Source organism: Salvia hispanica, chromosome 3 (genome assembly GCF_023119035.1).
Source record: "Salvia hispanica cultivar TCC Black 2014 chromosome 3, UniMelb_Shisp_WGS_1.0, whole genome shotgun sequence".
Lineage (NCBI taxonomy): Eukaryota > Viridiplantae > Streptophyta > Magnoliopsida > Lamiales > Lamiaceae > Salvia > Salvia hispanica.
Genome location: NC_062967.1, coordinates 26,503,127 through 26,519,535, shown reverse-complemented (window position 1 = coordinate 26,519,535; position 16,409 = coordinate 26,503,127). Strand labels below are relative to the sequence as shown.

Below are 16,409 nucleotides of genomic sequence, written 5' to 3'. Positions count from 1 at the left end.
GACATATCAAAATGTCAAATATGGACACTATTTCGCTGACGGAAGGAGTAGTTAGTAAGTAGTATAACATTTTTATGACTAATAAATCGAAAGTTAATGTATGATGTTTTTAAAAATTTGAAAAATTAAGTAATTATTAAATTCCGTAGAAGATATTGAATTTTCGCGCCAAACATGTTGAATTCTACTAGCGCCCAATCTTTTTATTCTCTGCATTCTCTCTGATGACTTTCTTCAAACACATTCCTACAATTAAACAATCGACACTAAACCTTCGCTCATTTTCCGGCAGCGAAAGCCGGTGGCTTTTCACACGCCTCCGCCGCTGCAGCTGTTACCCCCAATTTTGAGGCATTGACTTCGCGCCAAAAGCATCAAGTTCGTCTCTGCATCGACATCCTCCTCGAATGGAACCAGGTAGTTTTCATCGTGTTTCTTTATTTGAATGCGATCGTTTTTTGATCGGCTAGAATATGAAATTGACGGCGGTGAAAGAGGAAAATGAGGTGATAGAGGACGAATTTGAGTGTTGTTGACGTTGGAAGTGGAGTAGGACTTGCTGGAGTGATTCTGGCCATGGCATGCCCTAGTACTGATCATGATTTGAATTGATTCTCAGGGAAAATGATTTGCTCTATATTTTTTTCTGCTTACGGCTGATTTTGTGTTGCTTAGGTTGGAAGGTGACTTCGTTAGAGTCCTTGAATAAGTGCCGCGTCTTCTTAATTGGAGCATGTCGTTGCAGAATGTGCAAATTTTGCACGATCGAGCTGAGGTATGAACTTTGATGTCAACATTGGGGATTAATAACACCTCTAGCTTTGTTTCTGTTGTATCTTAGTGTGAGTTTTTAGAATCAGTAGATTGAATTTTATGTCAGAGTGGAGTGTGTTTGGTTAATGAAGTCTACTATTCTAGCTGTTCTGTGGTATTGCCTACTAGTTAGTACCAGAAAATCAGTACGTTTTTTGATGTTTCACTCAATACATAATCTGATCTCTCATCTCTGTATAGGATAGATTGTAGGACTACAGAGAGAACTTTGACATTGCATTTGTTAGAGCTGTTGAAGAAATGAGTATATTTTGGCAACTTATTTTCTTTATTACTGTGGTCGGGGCCATCTATCGGTGTCTAAGTGTTTCTTTTTATGGCGTGAAGCTGAATATTGCCTTCCTCTGGTCCGTGTTGGTGGTTTGTTTGTCGCAGCAAAGGGTCATGATCCATGGGTATGCTAATTCAAATGGAGGGTTTAAGTCATTTTCTTTAATTACCTAGTAGAGTAGTACAATCATTTAGTACAAAATTATGAGATCATTCCATTTAGTTTGGTCTCCTTGCAGGTGGAAGTTGCAAAAACTGAAAGAGCTATTCATTTGATGGGTGCTTCTATCTAGCCAACATGTTTTGGTGTTTTGCATCTCTTATATTCACTTTCACTTTTTACTGATAATGTAGGATAGAGCTTTCAAAGATTGTTGTGTGTACTCTTTATCTTTCCATATATGTTCCTAAAGTATTTTTTATTAGTCCCTCTTGGGTCCTTGACCATTCTCGACTTCATCTCCTTTTTAAAGTATCTTCACTAATCACTATAATTGTTCTTCTAATACCTTTCATTTGATTAGAATCCTAATACAAATCCATGTCAATATGAGCCATCAAATGCTAACAAAATCTGGTGTCAATTCAGTGGAACCTCATAGCAGATTTGGACAGAGAACGGCCATTAATGCCTGAACGATGGTCGGCCCCAAAAAATATCCTCGGGCACCAGGTATTCTCCCACAAGCATCTTTAACAGTTCACTTTACATCCCTTTCTGCATCAATGCCTGCAACATCATGAGGTTATCTCTTTGATGAGACTGTTGCTTACTTGCTTCAGGTTGAACCCAATTTTTTTTAAAATTGTGTTATCTGCTCACATCTAGTTTAGGCTTGGCAAAGACTTGGGTGGGACGCGTGAGATGGATTATAATGCATGCCAGAATGTAATTAGGATTTACTCAAATTCATCAAGAACCTATGACTTCATATTATGTTAGAGGCAACTGGATGACAACGTGTTGTTATTGATTTAGCCAAACATATTATAGCCTCGAACTCAGCTGATTTTAATCTTTGGATTCATTCTAATACTAGTATTGTTACTCTACTCTAGAGCCTTTCCTCCTAATTACAAAGTTGGGAGCTTTATAGGGGATAAAAAACAATTGGTTTCTTGAGTTTATATTAAAAATCACCTCAATTGGCACTAGTGCTTAATCATAAATGAGATACTCTATAATCAGGGTGCCACGTGTCAAGGCAGAAGTGAAAGGGGATATGATCTCCGGTGAATAAATAGGCGGTTACCAAGATATTAATCCAAGCGTGTGCACTTGGAAATATCAAGATCAAGAAATCATGACGGTGTACAACATCCGTTGCGGCTCCCACGTGATCCTCGCCACCGTGACTTCGGATCCAGCCGCCGCGTATGGATGGGTCTGCGAGATCCTCAAATTCCACCGCAGCAACCATGCCTACCGCCAACGCAGCCTCCTGGTGGGGCTGGGCGTCCAGTGGGTGTCCAGGCACGCCGCCACGCTCCAGCTGTGCGTGGGGTCGAGCTGCCTCATCTTCCAGCTCCACCACGCCCACCACTGCCCCAACTTCCTTCGCTGCTTCCTCGTGGACCCCAACGTCATCCGCGTCGCGCTGTGGGACAATGCGATCGCAGCGATGCTATGGAGCTCGCCGCACGCTCTCCAGGTGGGGCGGGTGGGGGATGTGCGCAGGGCGGCGTACGCGCTCATGAGGTGCGGCCGGGGAGCGACGATGGGGGAGCTGGCGCAGGAGATCTTGGGAATTCCGGGGATGCGGATGGATGAAGCGGTGGCGTACAGCGACTGGGAGAATCAAGAACTCACATATCAGCAGGTTCAGTATGCGTGCCGTGTTGTTGTTCTTCCTTTCTTGATGGCCTCGGAGCTTCGCCTTTGGGAATATTTTCTCTAACTACTTATTTCATCAAAAACTATTCACAAACTTGGATAGCCATCTCTGAATTTTGTGCGTGCTACTTTTCTTTGTGATTTCATTAATCAGATCGCAGGTATCATTGATTTGTCTATTGTTTTCAGTAACATTTCGTGATGGATGAACTATTTGCTCTCATCTGACCTAAGCTTCATCTGTTTCTCGCATTTTGGCCACATTTTGTCATCATTCCACAGTGTTTATGTATAGTGAATGGCCACATTTTCCATCTCAGTCTAAAGAGGATTCTATACATTATTAAAAAAATAATGGATGATCGATTTGTGTCTAATCATTTTTTAATTTGTAAGTAATGGAGTATGCAAAATTACTTTATTTTCTGCCATCTTAATTGCACTTTTATGGAATGTATGGGTGAAAAGGGTGAAAAAAAAAATACTTCATCCTATAATAGATGTTGCACTTTTCTATTTAGTTGTTCTAAAAAAAATGTTAATACTATATTTAATTTTTTTGGAAAGAATTCTGGTTAACATTAACGCATAAAACAACACCTCTTTAAATCATGTATTATTATTACATATATCATTTATTATAAGACAAGATGAAGTATTACGTTATTATTGCACATATTTTCATTGGTGCGCACACTATTATTATTGAGGATAGTTATCATTATTATTAGTTATTTTGTGAGTTTTGGGTTTGACGAATAAGATGAATAAAATAAAATGAATATAGTATAGAATAGAAAACTAGCCGTCAACGGGATTGGGCGAATGGCTTGCAGCTCGGCAAAATGTATACTCTCAGATTAAAAAACTAGAAAAATGACTGAATTGTGGGATTATAAAAAAAAGCTGTCTAATTCTTTGAAATGAAAATTATATTATAAAATAAAAAGTGTAGTCTAAACAAATATATCTACAAATTATAATTGTTTAAAAATCTTAGAAATTCAAAAGAAAAATAAAATAATTTTTTTTTAAAAAAAAAACCAAAAAACAGAAAATTATTTTGCCCTCTTGACAATGTCAGATGGTCAAAATCCATTTTTCATCATTGCGACGATGTTAGATGTCCAAAATCTATTCGTAAGCGTGCAAATTCCAAATCATTCTGACACATAACATTTTTGGCACGTTTTCAGCGTCAACGACATCTAGTGTCTAGTTTTGTCATTTTTGTCCGTCCCCTATTAAGAGTCAACTTTCACTTTTTTTTTACCTTGAATAGTAGAGTAAGTAGATCTCACGTTCCACTAACTCATATCACTCACATTTTATTACTCCCTCCGTCCCTTATAATATGTCACCATTTGACCTGGCATGATTTTTAAGAAATGTACTCCCTCCATTCCATATTAGTGGAAACATTTCTTTTCGGCACGAAGATTAAGAAAAAGTTGTGTTAGATGAGTTAAGTAAATGAAGAATAAAGTAGGAAATGAAAAGGTAGAGAGATGTAGAGAGAATAAAGTAAGAGAGAGTGAAGTAGGTGGGAAGAAATGTGTTGACTTTTATAAAAAAAGGAAATGACTCTACTACTATGAAACGTACTAAAATGACAAAATGACTTTACTACTATGGAACAGAGGGAGTAATAGAAAGTGGGTTGAAAAAGTTGGTGCCACGTGGATCCTAAATTTATATATTGATTTTATAATAAAATATGAGTAAGTATGAGTTGGTGGAACGTGAGATCCACTACCAAAAATGACAAAAATAAAATATGACAAATTTTAAGAAACATACAAAACTGGAAAATTCTATTAACTTTTTTCACCACCTAATTTTTTAATCACATATTTTGAAAAGTTCTTGTGGAGTCAGATGTAGACCCTTAATGGACAACCAAGGGAGTATAAAAAAACTCTCAACATGGGAGCTAAATCTAAGGCTAAATCCTATAGAAGGCAAGAAAGAAAAAGAATGGGAAGATTGCACCGAAAATACAGTTACTAAAATAATGATCGCTTTAAAAAACGGAAAATAGACGTATAAATGAGATACTCCATAATGAGGGTGCCACGTGTAGCGGATATGAATAAATAGGCGGTTACCGCAGTGAAGATCAAGAATCAAGATCATAGTAAGAGAGAAATCATGACGACGATCTTCCACATCCCCTGCGACTCCCGCGTGGTCCGCACCACCGTGACCTCCGTGGCGGGGCTGGGCGTCCAGTGGGTGTCCGGGCTCCAGCTCTGCGTGGGGTCCCGGTGCCTGATCTTCCAGCTCCACCACGCCGACCACTGCCCCGACGTCCTCCGCGGCTTCATCCTCGACTCGCGCCACGCCCTCCAGGTGGGCTGGCTCGTGGACGCGCGGATGGCGGCGCACCAGCGGGGCCACGATGGGGCAGCTGGCGGAGGAGATCTTGGGGATTCAGGGATGACCAAGGATGAGGCGGTGGGGTGCAGCGACTGGGAGGATGAGGAGCTCACGTGGGACCAGGTTCAGTATGCTTGCCATGATGTTCTTCTTGCTTACTTGATTGCCTTGGAGCTTCGCTTTTTCCCGGAATAGCTACCATACCAACACCATCATTCCTTTCCTTTTAAGTATTTTGAAAGTATTTCATGAAATATGGTTGTTGATACTTGATATGATTGTCGAGGAACAATCAACTTTGGGAAACGATTTTTCTTGGCTTGCTTTGTTTTTTTTAGTATAAACAGTAGTAACATTTTATATTGTAAATTTTCAATTTTCAAGAGTGTGATTCCAATTCCATCGTGTTTTAAACTATTTATGTGGTTGTGTCTAACTAAAACCAATAAAAGCATATAATCAGCATAAATGATTGCATGGCGAGGATGAGTGCCGTGAGTTTTCATGTGGACCGAATTAATTATTGTATGTATGATTTGTGACTCCATCGTAGTGTAATTAAAAGATGGGGAAGAAGAGATAGAATAAACTAGGAAGAAAGGGAAAGAAGAATTAAAAAGAGACCCTTTAACGAAAAAGGGAGAGTAAATAGACTGTAATGTCTTTTTATGTGTTTGAGGGTTTTTTCGCTAAAAAAAAGCTTGAAATAGTAAAAAGTAGCTCAAACAATATTAAGTACATCGAAGTTAATAGACTACAGATGATATTTTCAAATGTTACGGACTAAAATTGATACCTTGACAAAGTTTCGCGGATCAAAAAATGTTCTCTCTTGATAATAAGTTGCATGCACACGATTTAATTTGAATATTACTAATCACATAGATATATTTATAGAATTAAAAAATAGTATTGCTGTTACTTCATACTCTATACGGTCATAAAAAATAGGCTCAGTGGTAGACGACACAACATTTTAATGCAAATTTAGCAAAGTATGAGTATGAGATAAAGTGAATAAAGTAGGATAAACAAATGGACAAATTTAACTATTAGCTATTTTTAGCATGAAACTAATTTTGGCGGGCAAACAAAAATAAAAAGATTGAACTATACTGTATTTTTTTTTATATACAAATGGAGTATAAAATATTTTTTTTTTAAAAATAATTTTGATAACAACGTGCAATGTGGAGTAGTTAGTGGGGTAGTATAACATTTTTTATAACTAATAAATTGAAAATTCACATAAAGAAAAAATGAAAACAATTTTAATAAAATAGAAAAGTTAAATCCTAATCTTAAATTCCGTGTAAAATATTGAAATTTTCGCGCCAAACATGTTAATATCAATTAGCGCCTAATATCCTTCTCTGCTTTCCCTGAGGACTTTCTTCAAACACATCCCTACAATTAAACAATCAACGCTAAAACTTCGTTATTTTCCGGCAGCGAAAGCCGGTGGCTTCTCACGCGCCTCCGCCGCAGCAGCTGGCACCTCCAATTTTGAGGCATTGACCTCGCACTAAAAGCAGCAAGTTCGTCTCTACATTGACTCCCTCCTCGAATGGTATGGAACCAGGTGTTGAACATTATAGATTTCACCGTCTATTTTTTATTCCCTCATTGTTAGCTTTTACATGGTGATGATTGGAATGCGATCGTTTTTTGATCGGCAGAAAATGAATTTGACGGCGGTGAAAGAGGAAAATGAGGTGATAGAGGGCGATTTGAATGTTGTTGACGTTGGAAGTGGAGTAGGGCTTCCTGGAGTGATTCTGGCCATGGCATGCCCTAGTACAGTTCATGATTTGCATTGATTCTCAGGGAAAATGATTTGTTCTATATTTTTCTTCTTATGGCTGATTTTGTGTTGCTTAGGTTGGAAGCAGAATGTTCAAATTGTACGCGATCGAGCTGAGGTATGAATTTTGATGCCAACATTGAGGATTAATAACAACTGATCTAGCTTTGTTTCTGTTGTTCTTAGTGTAAGTTTTTGGAATTGGTAGATTGAATTTATGTCAAAGTGGAGTGTGTTTGGTTAATGAGGTCTACTATTCTAGCTGTTCTGTGGTATTGCTTACTAGTTAGTACCAGTGTTAATGCAGTAGTAAAATCGATACGTTTTTGATGTTTCACTCGATACATACTCTGATCTCTGTATAGGACCATTTGTAGGACAAAAACCTTGACTACAGAGAGAACTTTGACATTGCAGTTGCTAGAGCTGTTGAAGAAATGAGTATACATTGGTAACTTATTTTCTTCATCACTATGGTTTGGGCCATCTATAAGTGTCTAAGTGTTTTCTTTTTGATGGCGTGAAGCTGAATATTGCCTTCCTCTAGTCAATGTTGGTGGTTTGTTTGTGGCAGCTAGGGTCATGATCCATGGGTATGCTAATTCAAATTATGAGATCATTCAATTTAGTTAGTTCTCCTTGCAGGAGGGAAGTTGCAAAAGCTGAAAGAGCTATAGCCATTTGATGGGTGCTTCTATCTAGCCAACTTGTTTTGGTGTTTATGCATCTCTTATATTCACTTTCACTTTCACTTTTTATTGATAATGTAGGATAGAGCTTTCCAAGATTGTTCTGTGAACTCTTTCTTTATCTCTCTGCATCAATGCCTGCAACATAATGAGGTTATTGCTTACTTGCTTTTAAATTGTGTTATCTGGTCACATCTAGTTTAGGCATGGCAAAGACTTGGGCGGGACGGCGTAAGATGGCTTATAATAGATGCAAGAAGGTAATTAGGATTACTCAAATTCATTAGGAACCTATGACTTCATATCAAACAGTATGCATGGTAACTGATTCTTTCTTAACATCCAGCCAGAGAGTTCAAGTAATTTAAGGAGGCGTGTCGCTGACTTACTAAAGCAGCAGCGGTGTTCCCAGAAGAGTTGGATCGTGCTCGTTTTCAAGCAAAGGAGTTGTCGAGAGAGCAGCAGCGTGAACCAATGGAACGTCTTTCTGGAGGTACACTACTTAAAACGAACAAGGCTAAAGTTCAGTCCACACGAGACGAACTTGAGCAAGAGAGGAATTTGAGGAACCACTCGGAGAGCTTACAAAGAGAGTTGGCTCAGGAGCTTTATGAGGTGAAACGCTCTGTAGCTATGACAACGTGTTGTTATTGATTTAGCCAAACATATTATAGCCTCGATCTCAGCTGATTTAATCTTCAATTATGATGTAGCTAGACAAGTTGGTAGTAAATCCCATATTGGATTCATTCTAATTGGCACTAGTGCTTAATCATAAAGCCCATCTTGCTCCCACACATGAACTAGGAAATCCTCACAAGCAAGAACCATTTTAATAAACGGAAAATAGATATTGCATGATCAGGGTGCCACGTGTCAAGGCAGAGGTGAAAGGGGATATGATCTCCGGTGAATAAATAGGCGGTTACCACGATATTAATCCAAGCGTGTGCACTTGGAAATATCAAGATGAAGATGAAGAAATGATGACGATCCACAGCATCCGTTGCGGCTCCCACTGGATCCGCGCCAACGTGACTTCGGATCCAGCCGCCGCGGATAGATGGGTCCACGAGATCCTCCAGCGCAACCGCCACCTCTCCTACCGGCTCGGGCGTCTGGTGGTGGGAGTGGGCGTCCAGTGGGTGTCCAGGCACGCCGCCACGCTCCAGCTGTGCGTGAGGTCGAGCTGCCTCATCTTCCAGCTGCACCACGCCGACCACTGCCCCGACGCCCTGCGCAGTTTCCTCGTGGACCCCAACGTCATCCTCGTCGCGCTGTGGGACAACGCGATCGCGGGGATGCTATGGAGCTCGCCGCACGCTCTCTGGATGGGGCGGCTCAGGGGGTCCCGCCGGGGAGCGACGATGGAGCAGCTGGCGGAGGAGATCTTGGGGATTCCGGGGATGCGGATGGATGAAGCGGTGGCGTGCAGCGACTGGGAGGCTCAAGAACTCACATATGAGCAGGTTGAGTATGCGTGCCATGCTGTTCTTCTTCCTTTCTTGATGGCCTTGGAGCTTCGCGTTTGGGAACATTTTGTCTAACTATTTCAACAAATGCTCAATAACTATTCACAAATTTGGATAACCATTTCCGACTCCCTCCTACTTTTCCCTGTCTATGGATTTTCATTTCATCTTCATTAACTCATTTTTCTTGTTTTCATGGACTATTATCATTAACTATTTGCTCTCATCTTGTTTCTCGCATTTTGTCACCATTCCACACTGTTTAATTGTTTACGTTCTATCCTTAATTTCATTAATTGTATCACCATCTCATTCCAATACATTGTAAAACTGATTAAAGTTATGGATGGCCGATTCATGTCTAATCATTCTTTAATTTATAAATAATGGAGTATACGAAATTACGGTATTTTCTGCCATCTTAATTGCACTTTTATGGAATGTTGGGGCGAAAAGGACGAAAAGAAAATACTCTCTTCGTCTTAGGATGTTACATTTTTCATTTTAGCTGTCTCAAAAAAAATGTTACTACTACTATATTTTAATTGACCAACACCATCATTCCTTTTATTTTCTATGATTTTCAAGGAACAATCAACTTTGGAAAAACGATTTTTCTTGGGTTATATTCATGAGATGGACAATTTATATTGTAAATTTTCACTTTTCAAGAATGTGCGATTATATTCTATCTATGTTTAAACTATTTATGTGGCTGTGTGTAACTAAAACCAATAAAAGCATATAATCAGCATTTTTACCCTCTCTCATATATGCACACATAAATTATTGTATGGCGAGGATGAGTGCCGTGAGTTTTTATCTGGACCGAATTAATTATTGTGTGTATGTTTTGTGTCTCTATCGTAGTGTAATTAATTGAAATATGGGGAAGAAGAGATAGAATAAACAAGGAAGAGAGGGAAAGAAGAATTAAAAAGAGATCATTTACAATAAAGAAGAGAGTAAATAGACTGAAATGTATTTTACGTGCTTTAGGGTATTTTCGTTAAAAGAATTTTAAAATAGTAAAAAAGTATTCCATATATCGAAGTTAATAGACTTCAGATGATATTTTCAAATGCTACGAATTAAAACTGATAACTTGGCAAAGGTCGCGAACCAAAAAAATACTACTACCTCCGTCCTTGAAAATTTGATACACTTCACTTTTATCATTTTTGGTAGTGGACCCCATATTTCACTAACACATTCCTACTAAAATACTTTAAAAGTAGGACCCACATCCCATCAACTTTTTCAACTCACTTTCCATTATATTTCTTAAAACTCGTGTCGGGTCAAAGTGTAGCAAATTTTGGGGACGGAGGTAGTATCTCTTAATAATAAGTCGCATGCACACGATTTAATTTGAACATTACTAATCACATAGATATATTTACAGAATTAATTTTTTTACTACATAACATAAATTTACTCGCAAAAATAGTATTGCTATTACTTCATACTCATAAAAATAGTCTCATTGGTAGACGACACAAAGTTTTAATATAAATTTAGTAAAGTACGATAGAGAATGAGATAAAGTGAATAAAATATGATGCACAAAGGGACAAATTTAACTACTAGCTATTTTTAGCATGAAACTAATTTTTGGTGGACAAACGAAAAAAAGAAAAGAAAAAAGATTGAACTATATTGTATTTTTTATGGACAAATAGATTACTAAAATTATACTAATTAAAAAACTTATTTCAATTTTGACAACAACGTGCAATGTGGAGTAGTTAGTGGAGTAGTAAAACATTTTTTATAACTAAGTAGTACTACAAAATTGAAAGTTCAGAAAAAATGAAAACCATTTTAATAAAATAGAAATTCGCGCCAAACATGTTAATATCAATTGGCGCCTATTCTCCTTCTCTGCTTTCTCATAGGACTTTCTTCGAACACATCCCTACAATTAAACAATCAACGCTAAAACTTCGTCATTTTCCGGCAGGGAAAGCCGGTGGCTTCTCACGCGCTTCCGCCGTGGCAGCTGGCACCCCAATTTTGAGGAATTGACCTCGGACTAAAAGCAGCAAGTTCGTCTCTACATTGACTCCCTCCTCGAATGTTACGGAACCAGGTGTTGATTCCCCCATTGTTAGTTTTTACATGATGTTGATTTTGGAATGTGGCCATTTTCTGATCGGCCGAAATTTAATTTGACGGCGGTGATAGAGGACGAATTTGAGTGTTGTTGACGTTGGAAGTGGAGTAGGGCTTCCTGGAGTGATTCTGGCCATGGCATGCCCTAGTACAGTTCATGATTTGTATTGATTCTCAGGGAAAATGATTTGTTCTATATATTCCTTCTTACGCCTGATTTTGTATTGCTTAGGTTGTCAATAAACTCCTTGAATAGGCGTCGAGTCTCCTTGGTGTCGTTGGCCTCATCGGCCTGCAGAATGTTCACATTATACGCGATCGAGCTGAGGCATGAACTTCGATGTCAACATTGAGTATTAATAAAACCTCTAGCTTCGTTTCAGTTGTTTCTTAGTGTGAGTTTTTAGTATCAGTAGATTGAATTTTACGTCAAAGTGGATTGTGTTTGGTTAATGAAGTCTACTATTCTAGCTGTTCTGTGGTATTGCTTACTAGTTAGTACCAGTGTTAATGCAGTAGTAAAATCGATACGTTTTTTATGTTTGACTCGATACATAATCTGATCTCTGTATAGGACAGATTGTAGGACAAAACCTTGACTAGAGAGAGAACTTTGACATTGCAGTTGCTAGAGCTGTTGAAGAAATGAGTATATATTGGCAACTTATTTTCTTTATTACTATTGTTGGGACCATCTATTGGTGTCTTAAGTGTTTTCTTTTTGATGGCGTGAAGCTGAATATTGCATTCTCTATGGTTCATGTTGGTGGTGTGTTTCTATGGTTCTTTTTGTGGCAGATGTAAAGTTAAAATTCATGGTTTCCTGGAAATTACTTTATTAGTGAATAACCAGAGAAACTTTTAAATAATCGCAAAATACTCTCCGTCCTATAAAAATATGGATTTTGAGGAAGATATGTTTTTAAAAGTGAAATTTTATAAAGTAATACTAGACAGGTAAAAAGAGATTCATCTCATAAGAGGGGAAAAATTACTAAAAATAGAAATGGTCTAAATTTATGGGATGAACTAAAATTGAAAAAGGAGAGTCACGGTCGGACGTCCGACTTAAAATTAATCTTTTTAAAAAAAAAAAACTCTATAAATACGGCTCGTTGAACTTCATTTCATTTACACCACTTGTGTTGACAAGTTTCTCTCTCTAATCTACAAGTTTCATTTCTACTATAATGGAGTACAATAGGAACTCCCCCACCACGAGCGGATCAAACACACCCACGTTTTCCGCCGGAACAGAGAGAAACTTTAATGCGGGTATGAATCCCCAAATGGCAGGGATGAATCCCCAAATGGTAGGGACGGCGGGGATTACTCCCCAAATGTTCTACAATATGTACAATTGGATGAGTTAGATGGGTGGGAAGATGCCCGGGGCAGCGGGCATGGGAGGTATGACACCAAATATGGCGGGGGTGGGTGGGATGATGCCCGGGGCCTCGGGGATGGGGAGTATGACGCCAAATATGGCGGGGATGAGTGGGACGATGCAGCATTTTTTTTTTTTTTTTTTTTTGCTTATATAATTTGGAATTTTGGATTTATACAATAAATTGGAACAAGGCAATGGATAATTTAAATTGAAATAAGACGAATAAGGTGAAAATCATATCAATTTTATTGAATTTGAGTTGTAACTTGTAACGAACAACAATACATTACAATAATACAATTGTCAATACATTACAATAATACAATTGTCAATACATTACAATAATACAACAATGTGATATAATTTACAAGTGTCGTCGGAACATAAATAAAAAAAACCATGAAATGGGGGGAAAAAGGAAAAAATTGAAAAGGGCTTGAACTCAACTTAAACTTTCAAAGTTAAACTTTTCAAATTTAAGTTGAGTTGCCTACGTATCCACAATTTTATTGAGGAATCAAAGCCCACGTAGTTCTCTTACCTTGCTTACCTTTTTGGCCGGCCGTGCTCGCCGTTCACCGCCCCCCCGTCATTGATATTGTTGAGCGCCTTCGCTTCCGACCTCGTCATCGGTGGAAAACTCTTCACCATCACTCTCTACACGAAAGTCGAAATCCGGCTCTTGTGCTCTCATGTCCGCCTTTGCCCAATCATCAAGTAACATAGTGGCTTCCATGTTTTTGGCGGAGAGATTGCTCCTTTTGTCGTCTAGGACACAACCGCCGACACTAAAAGCTTGCTCCACGGCGACGGTGGAAGCGGGAACGGCGAAAATCTCCTTAGCCATTATCGAAAGTATCGGAAACTCTTTGTCATGTGTTCCCCACCAATCAAGGACGTCAATTTGTTGAGTAGGGGGACCTGGATTTTGAAAAATAGAGCGCGATTCCAAATATATATCTAACTCACTAGTAGCTCTAGTCCTATTGGTTGTAGCACCGTATAGATCTTGCAATTGTGATACTACATCGGGATCAATCATGACATTGCTATAATTCCCGCCACCAAAATCAAATGTCGAAGGACTAGGAGGAGCACGTACCTGGTGAATGGTGTTATATCGCATTTCATATTCCCCGAAGAGAGCACGAAGCGCACTATCTAACCTTAGTTTGATTTCTTCAACATTCGGAAGATTTAGTTCGAAGCTTTCTCCTCTTGTCAAGCCCATTTCGCGAAGTTGAGAAAAATCCAAATCGTGCAAACAACCATAATACATGTCTAAAATTTTATGCACACCATGCAACTTCCACTTTGGATCCAAGCATTTTGCAATCAAGAACACATTTGGAATACGCGCAAAATATTTCAACCATTTTTCAACCATATAAAACAAAATAGCCTTCAACTCAATGAATTGAGTATTTTTCACACATGTCTTAAAACCAATTGCCACATACATGCAATGCTCCAAAACACGCACAGAAGTAGGATAATAAACACCGGATAACTCAACAGTGGCATTTTTGAAAGCTTGGAATAATCGAAACAAATCCATGCTGTGGTCCCAACAAGAGGGTATCAAAAGCAAATCAGAAGGAACATGCGGGCAAGTTCTAAAAAAATCACATAAATACTCAATGTGGTTCAAAGTCGACTCCAACATATCGTACGTCGAGTTCCAACGAGTTGAAACATCCAAACGAAAATTGGTGTACCTGCACTGCTTGCTATGACAATATTTCTTCCAAGCTCTACCAATAGGAGCTTTGTTATGAATCAATTTAACAGCAGTTCTAATAGGATCAACATACTTTTGCCACAAATCGATCGCATCTTGAACACACAAATTCAAAATATGAGCAATACATCGCACATGAAAATATTTGCCATCAATAACAGGAGAACATGCACTGATGAGATCATCTATACTAGCAGTGTTAGCACTTGCATTATCAAAACCAACAGAAAAAATTTTATTGATCAATTGAAATTCATTCAAAACTTGAATGATCAATTGAGCAATTGCTTGTGCAGTGTGTGGTGCGGGAAATTCCCGAAATGCAATCAAACGTTTGTTCAAAGTCCAACTATGATCAACGAAATGCACAGTAATGCCCATATATGAATTTTTGCAAAAACAATCAGTCCACACATCAGAGCAAATCGAAACTTTATGACCCAAGTTAACAATAAACGTACCTAATTGCACCTTCTTTTCCATGCATTGTCTAACAACAGCTCGAGTCATAGAAGTTCGACTCAATTTTCTTGCAGCGGCATTATAAACTTGTCGCATACTCGACTCAAAAGCATCGTTATCAAAAGCATTGAATGGAAAATGTTTCATCACAGCAAATCTAGACATCACATTAAGAGCATTTTTATGATCATATTTTAAAAGAGTATTGCTACACATACCTGATGTTTGGGATGAACCCGTCCCACTCCCGGTCCCGCCTCCATGTTGAAAGTTGAGTTGAGTTTGGGTTGGAGCGATACCAAACTCGACCGGATGCGCTTTCTCCATGTGACGGGTAAATGTACCATATCCTCCACTCTTTCGTAATGTGTATACGTTTTCACAATAGTTGCAATACACATTAAAAGTGTTCGGATCGGTACTATCTCGTACCTTCTTGAAATGTTTGACCATGATATCTGAGGTTAAAGTCCTTTCAACTGGTTTAGGAGGTTGAGGAGGATGTCCACGACCACGACCACGACCACGACGACTCCTTGGTGGTGGGGGTGGGGGTGGCATTTCTTGTTGTTGTTCCTCTTCCGCCTCCTCCTCTTCCTCTTCCTCCTCGTCATCATCGTCGTCATCAAGATTCACCGGGGTTGGAATTTGTTGAGAATAGGCACCGGGACCGGGAGCACCACTACCACTACCAACATAAGCATCGCCTCCATATCCACGTCCGCCTTGGGATTGAGAGCGGGAGAGAGCAATAGCATTGGCCATATCTTGCTCTTCTCGATTCTACAAAATAATATTTGTAGCGAAAGTATCAAATAACATTATGAACAATAATGTAATGTAATTCATAATTAATAATATTAGTAGATAATAAATATTAACCTGCCACATATCCATGTTCCTTTGAGAAATCTCATCAATAACGGATTTTCGACTTGGCCTCTTGGACTTTCCTTTTCCCTTATCAATACGACCTTCTCGGGATGAAGACATCTTGATAGTTTATGGAATTATAGTAGAAATATGGACTTATAATTTTTTTTTTGTTTTAGCAATTGAGAAAGACAACTTATAGAACTATAGATCAAGTATAACAATGCGTAATATAAGAGTAGCACTTGAATAATTCAAATGAAAGCACAAATAGCACAATGAGAAATGGGAGACAAAGAGAGAGAATTGGGAGATTGAAGAGAGAAACTCTTATTAACACAAGAGTGGGGTAAATGTAAGTGAGGATAGAGGGGGGTATTTATAGATAAAAATTTGGGGGGAAATCTGAAATTGAATTCAAAATTCGAATAAAAAAAAAAAAAAAAAAAAAAAAAAAAAAAAAAAAAAAAAAAAAAAAAAATTAAAACGGTCAAAAACCGCCGGAACCGCCGGTTAACCGCCGGAACCGCCGGTTAACCGCCGGTT

General features: G+C 38.6%; 4 protein-coding genes and 1 pseudogene across 4 annotated transcripts; all 5 read left to right on the top strand.

Annotated features, from left to right (window-relative positions):
• The first annotated feature begins 20 nt into the window (after positions 1-20).
• Positions 21-1,397, top strand: LOC125209715 (annotated as a pseudogene).
• Positions 1,398-2,303: 906 nt separating this feature from the next.
• Positions 2,304-3,115, top strand: LOC125210045. Its single transcript, XM_048109619.1, has one exon. It carries the CDS (start codon positions 2,409-2,411, stop codon positions 3,000-3,002), a length of 594 nt encoding a protein of 197 aa, XP_047965576.1. The 5' UTR covers positions 2,304-2,408; the 3' UTR covers positions 3,003-3,115.
• Positions 3,116-5,089: 1,974 nt separating this feature from the next.
• Positions 5,090-5,593, top strand: LOC125209713. The gene has a single exon (XM_048109297.1). The coding sequence runs from the start codon at positions 5,090-5,092 to the stop codon at positions 5,510-5,512; it is 423 nt and encodes a 140-aa protein (XP_047965254.1). The 3' UTR covers positions 5,513-5,593.
• A 1,196-nt stretch (positions 5,594-6,789) lies between these two features.
• Positions 6,790-7,806, top strand: LOC125209712 (ribosomal RNA small subunit methyltransferase G-like). The gene is made up of 7 exons (XM_048109296.1): positions 6,790-6,899; positions 6,997-7,119; positions 7,199-7,239; positions 7,330-7,393; positions 7,499-7,562; positions 7,648-7,714; positions 7,767-7,806. Exons 1-7 carry the CDS (start codon positions 6,885-6,887, stop codon positions 7,804-7,806), a joined length of 414 nt encoding a protein of 137 aa, XP_047965253.1. The 5' UTR covers positions 6,790-6,884.
• A 478-nt stretch (positions 7,807-8,284) lies between these two features.
• Positions 8,285-9,357, top strand: LOC125209711. Its single transcript, XM_048109295.1, has 2 exons — positions 8,285-8,453; positions 8,780-9,357. Exons 1-2 carry the CDS (start codon positions 8,285-8,287, stop codon positions 9,355-9,357), a joined length of 747 nt encoding a protein of 248 aa, XP_047965252.1.
• The last annotated feature ends 7,052 nt before the right edge of the window (positions 9,358-16,409 follow it).

Coding starts and splice junctions, on each gene's coding strand:
- LOC125209711 (XM_048109295.1), top strand. CDS start 8,285: ATGGAACGTCTTTCTGGAGGTACACTACTTAAAACGAACAAGGCTAAA. Junction 8,454..8,779: donor CTCTGTAGCTATGACAACGT/GTTGTTATTGAT, acceptor GGAAATATCAAG/ATGAAGATGAAGAAATGATG.
- LOC125210045 (XM_048109619.1), top strand. CDS start 2,409: ATGACGGTGTACAACATCCGTTGCGGCTCCCACGTGATCCTCGCCACC.
- LOC125209712 (XM_048109296.1), top strand. Junction 7,120..7,198: donor CCATGGCATGCCCTAGTACA/GTTCATGATTTG, acceptor TGTGTTGCTTAG/GTTGGAAGCAGAATGTTCAA. Junction 7,563..7,647: donor TAGAGCTGTTGAAGAAATGA/GTATACATTGGT, acceptor GATGGCGTGAAG/CTGAATATTGCCTTCCTCTA.
- LOC125209713 (XM_048109297.1), top strand. CDS start 5,090: ATGACGACGATCTTCCACATCCCCTGCGACTCCCGCGTGGTCCGCACC.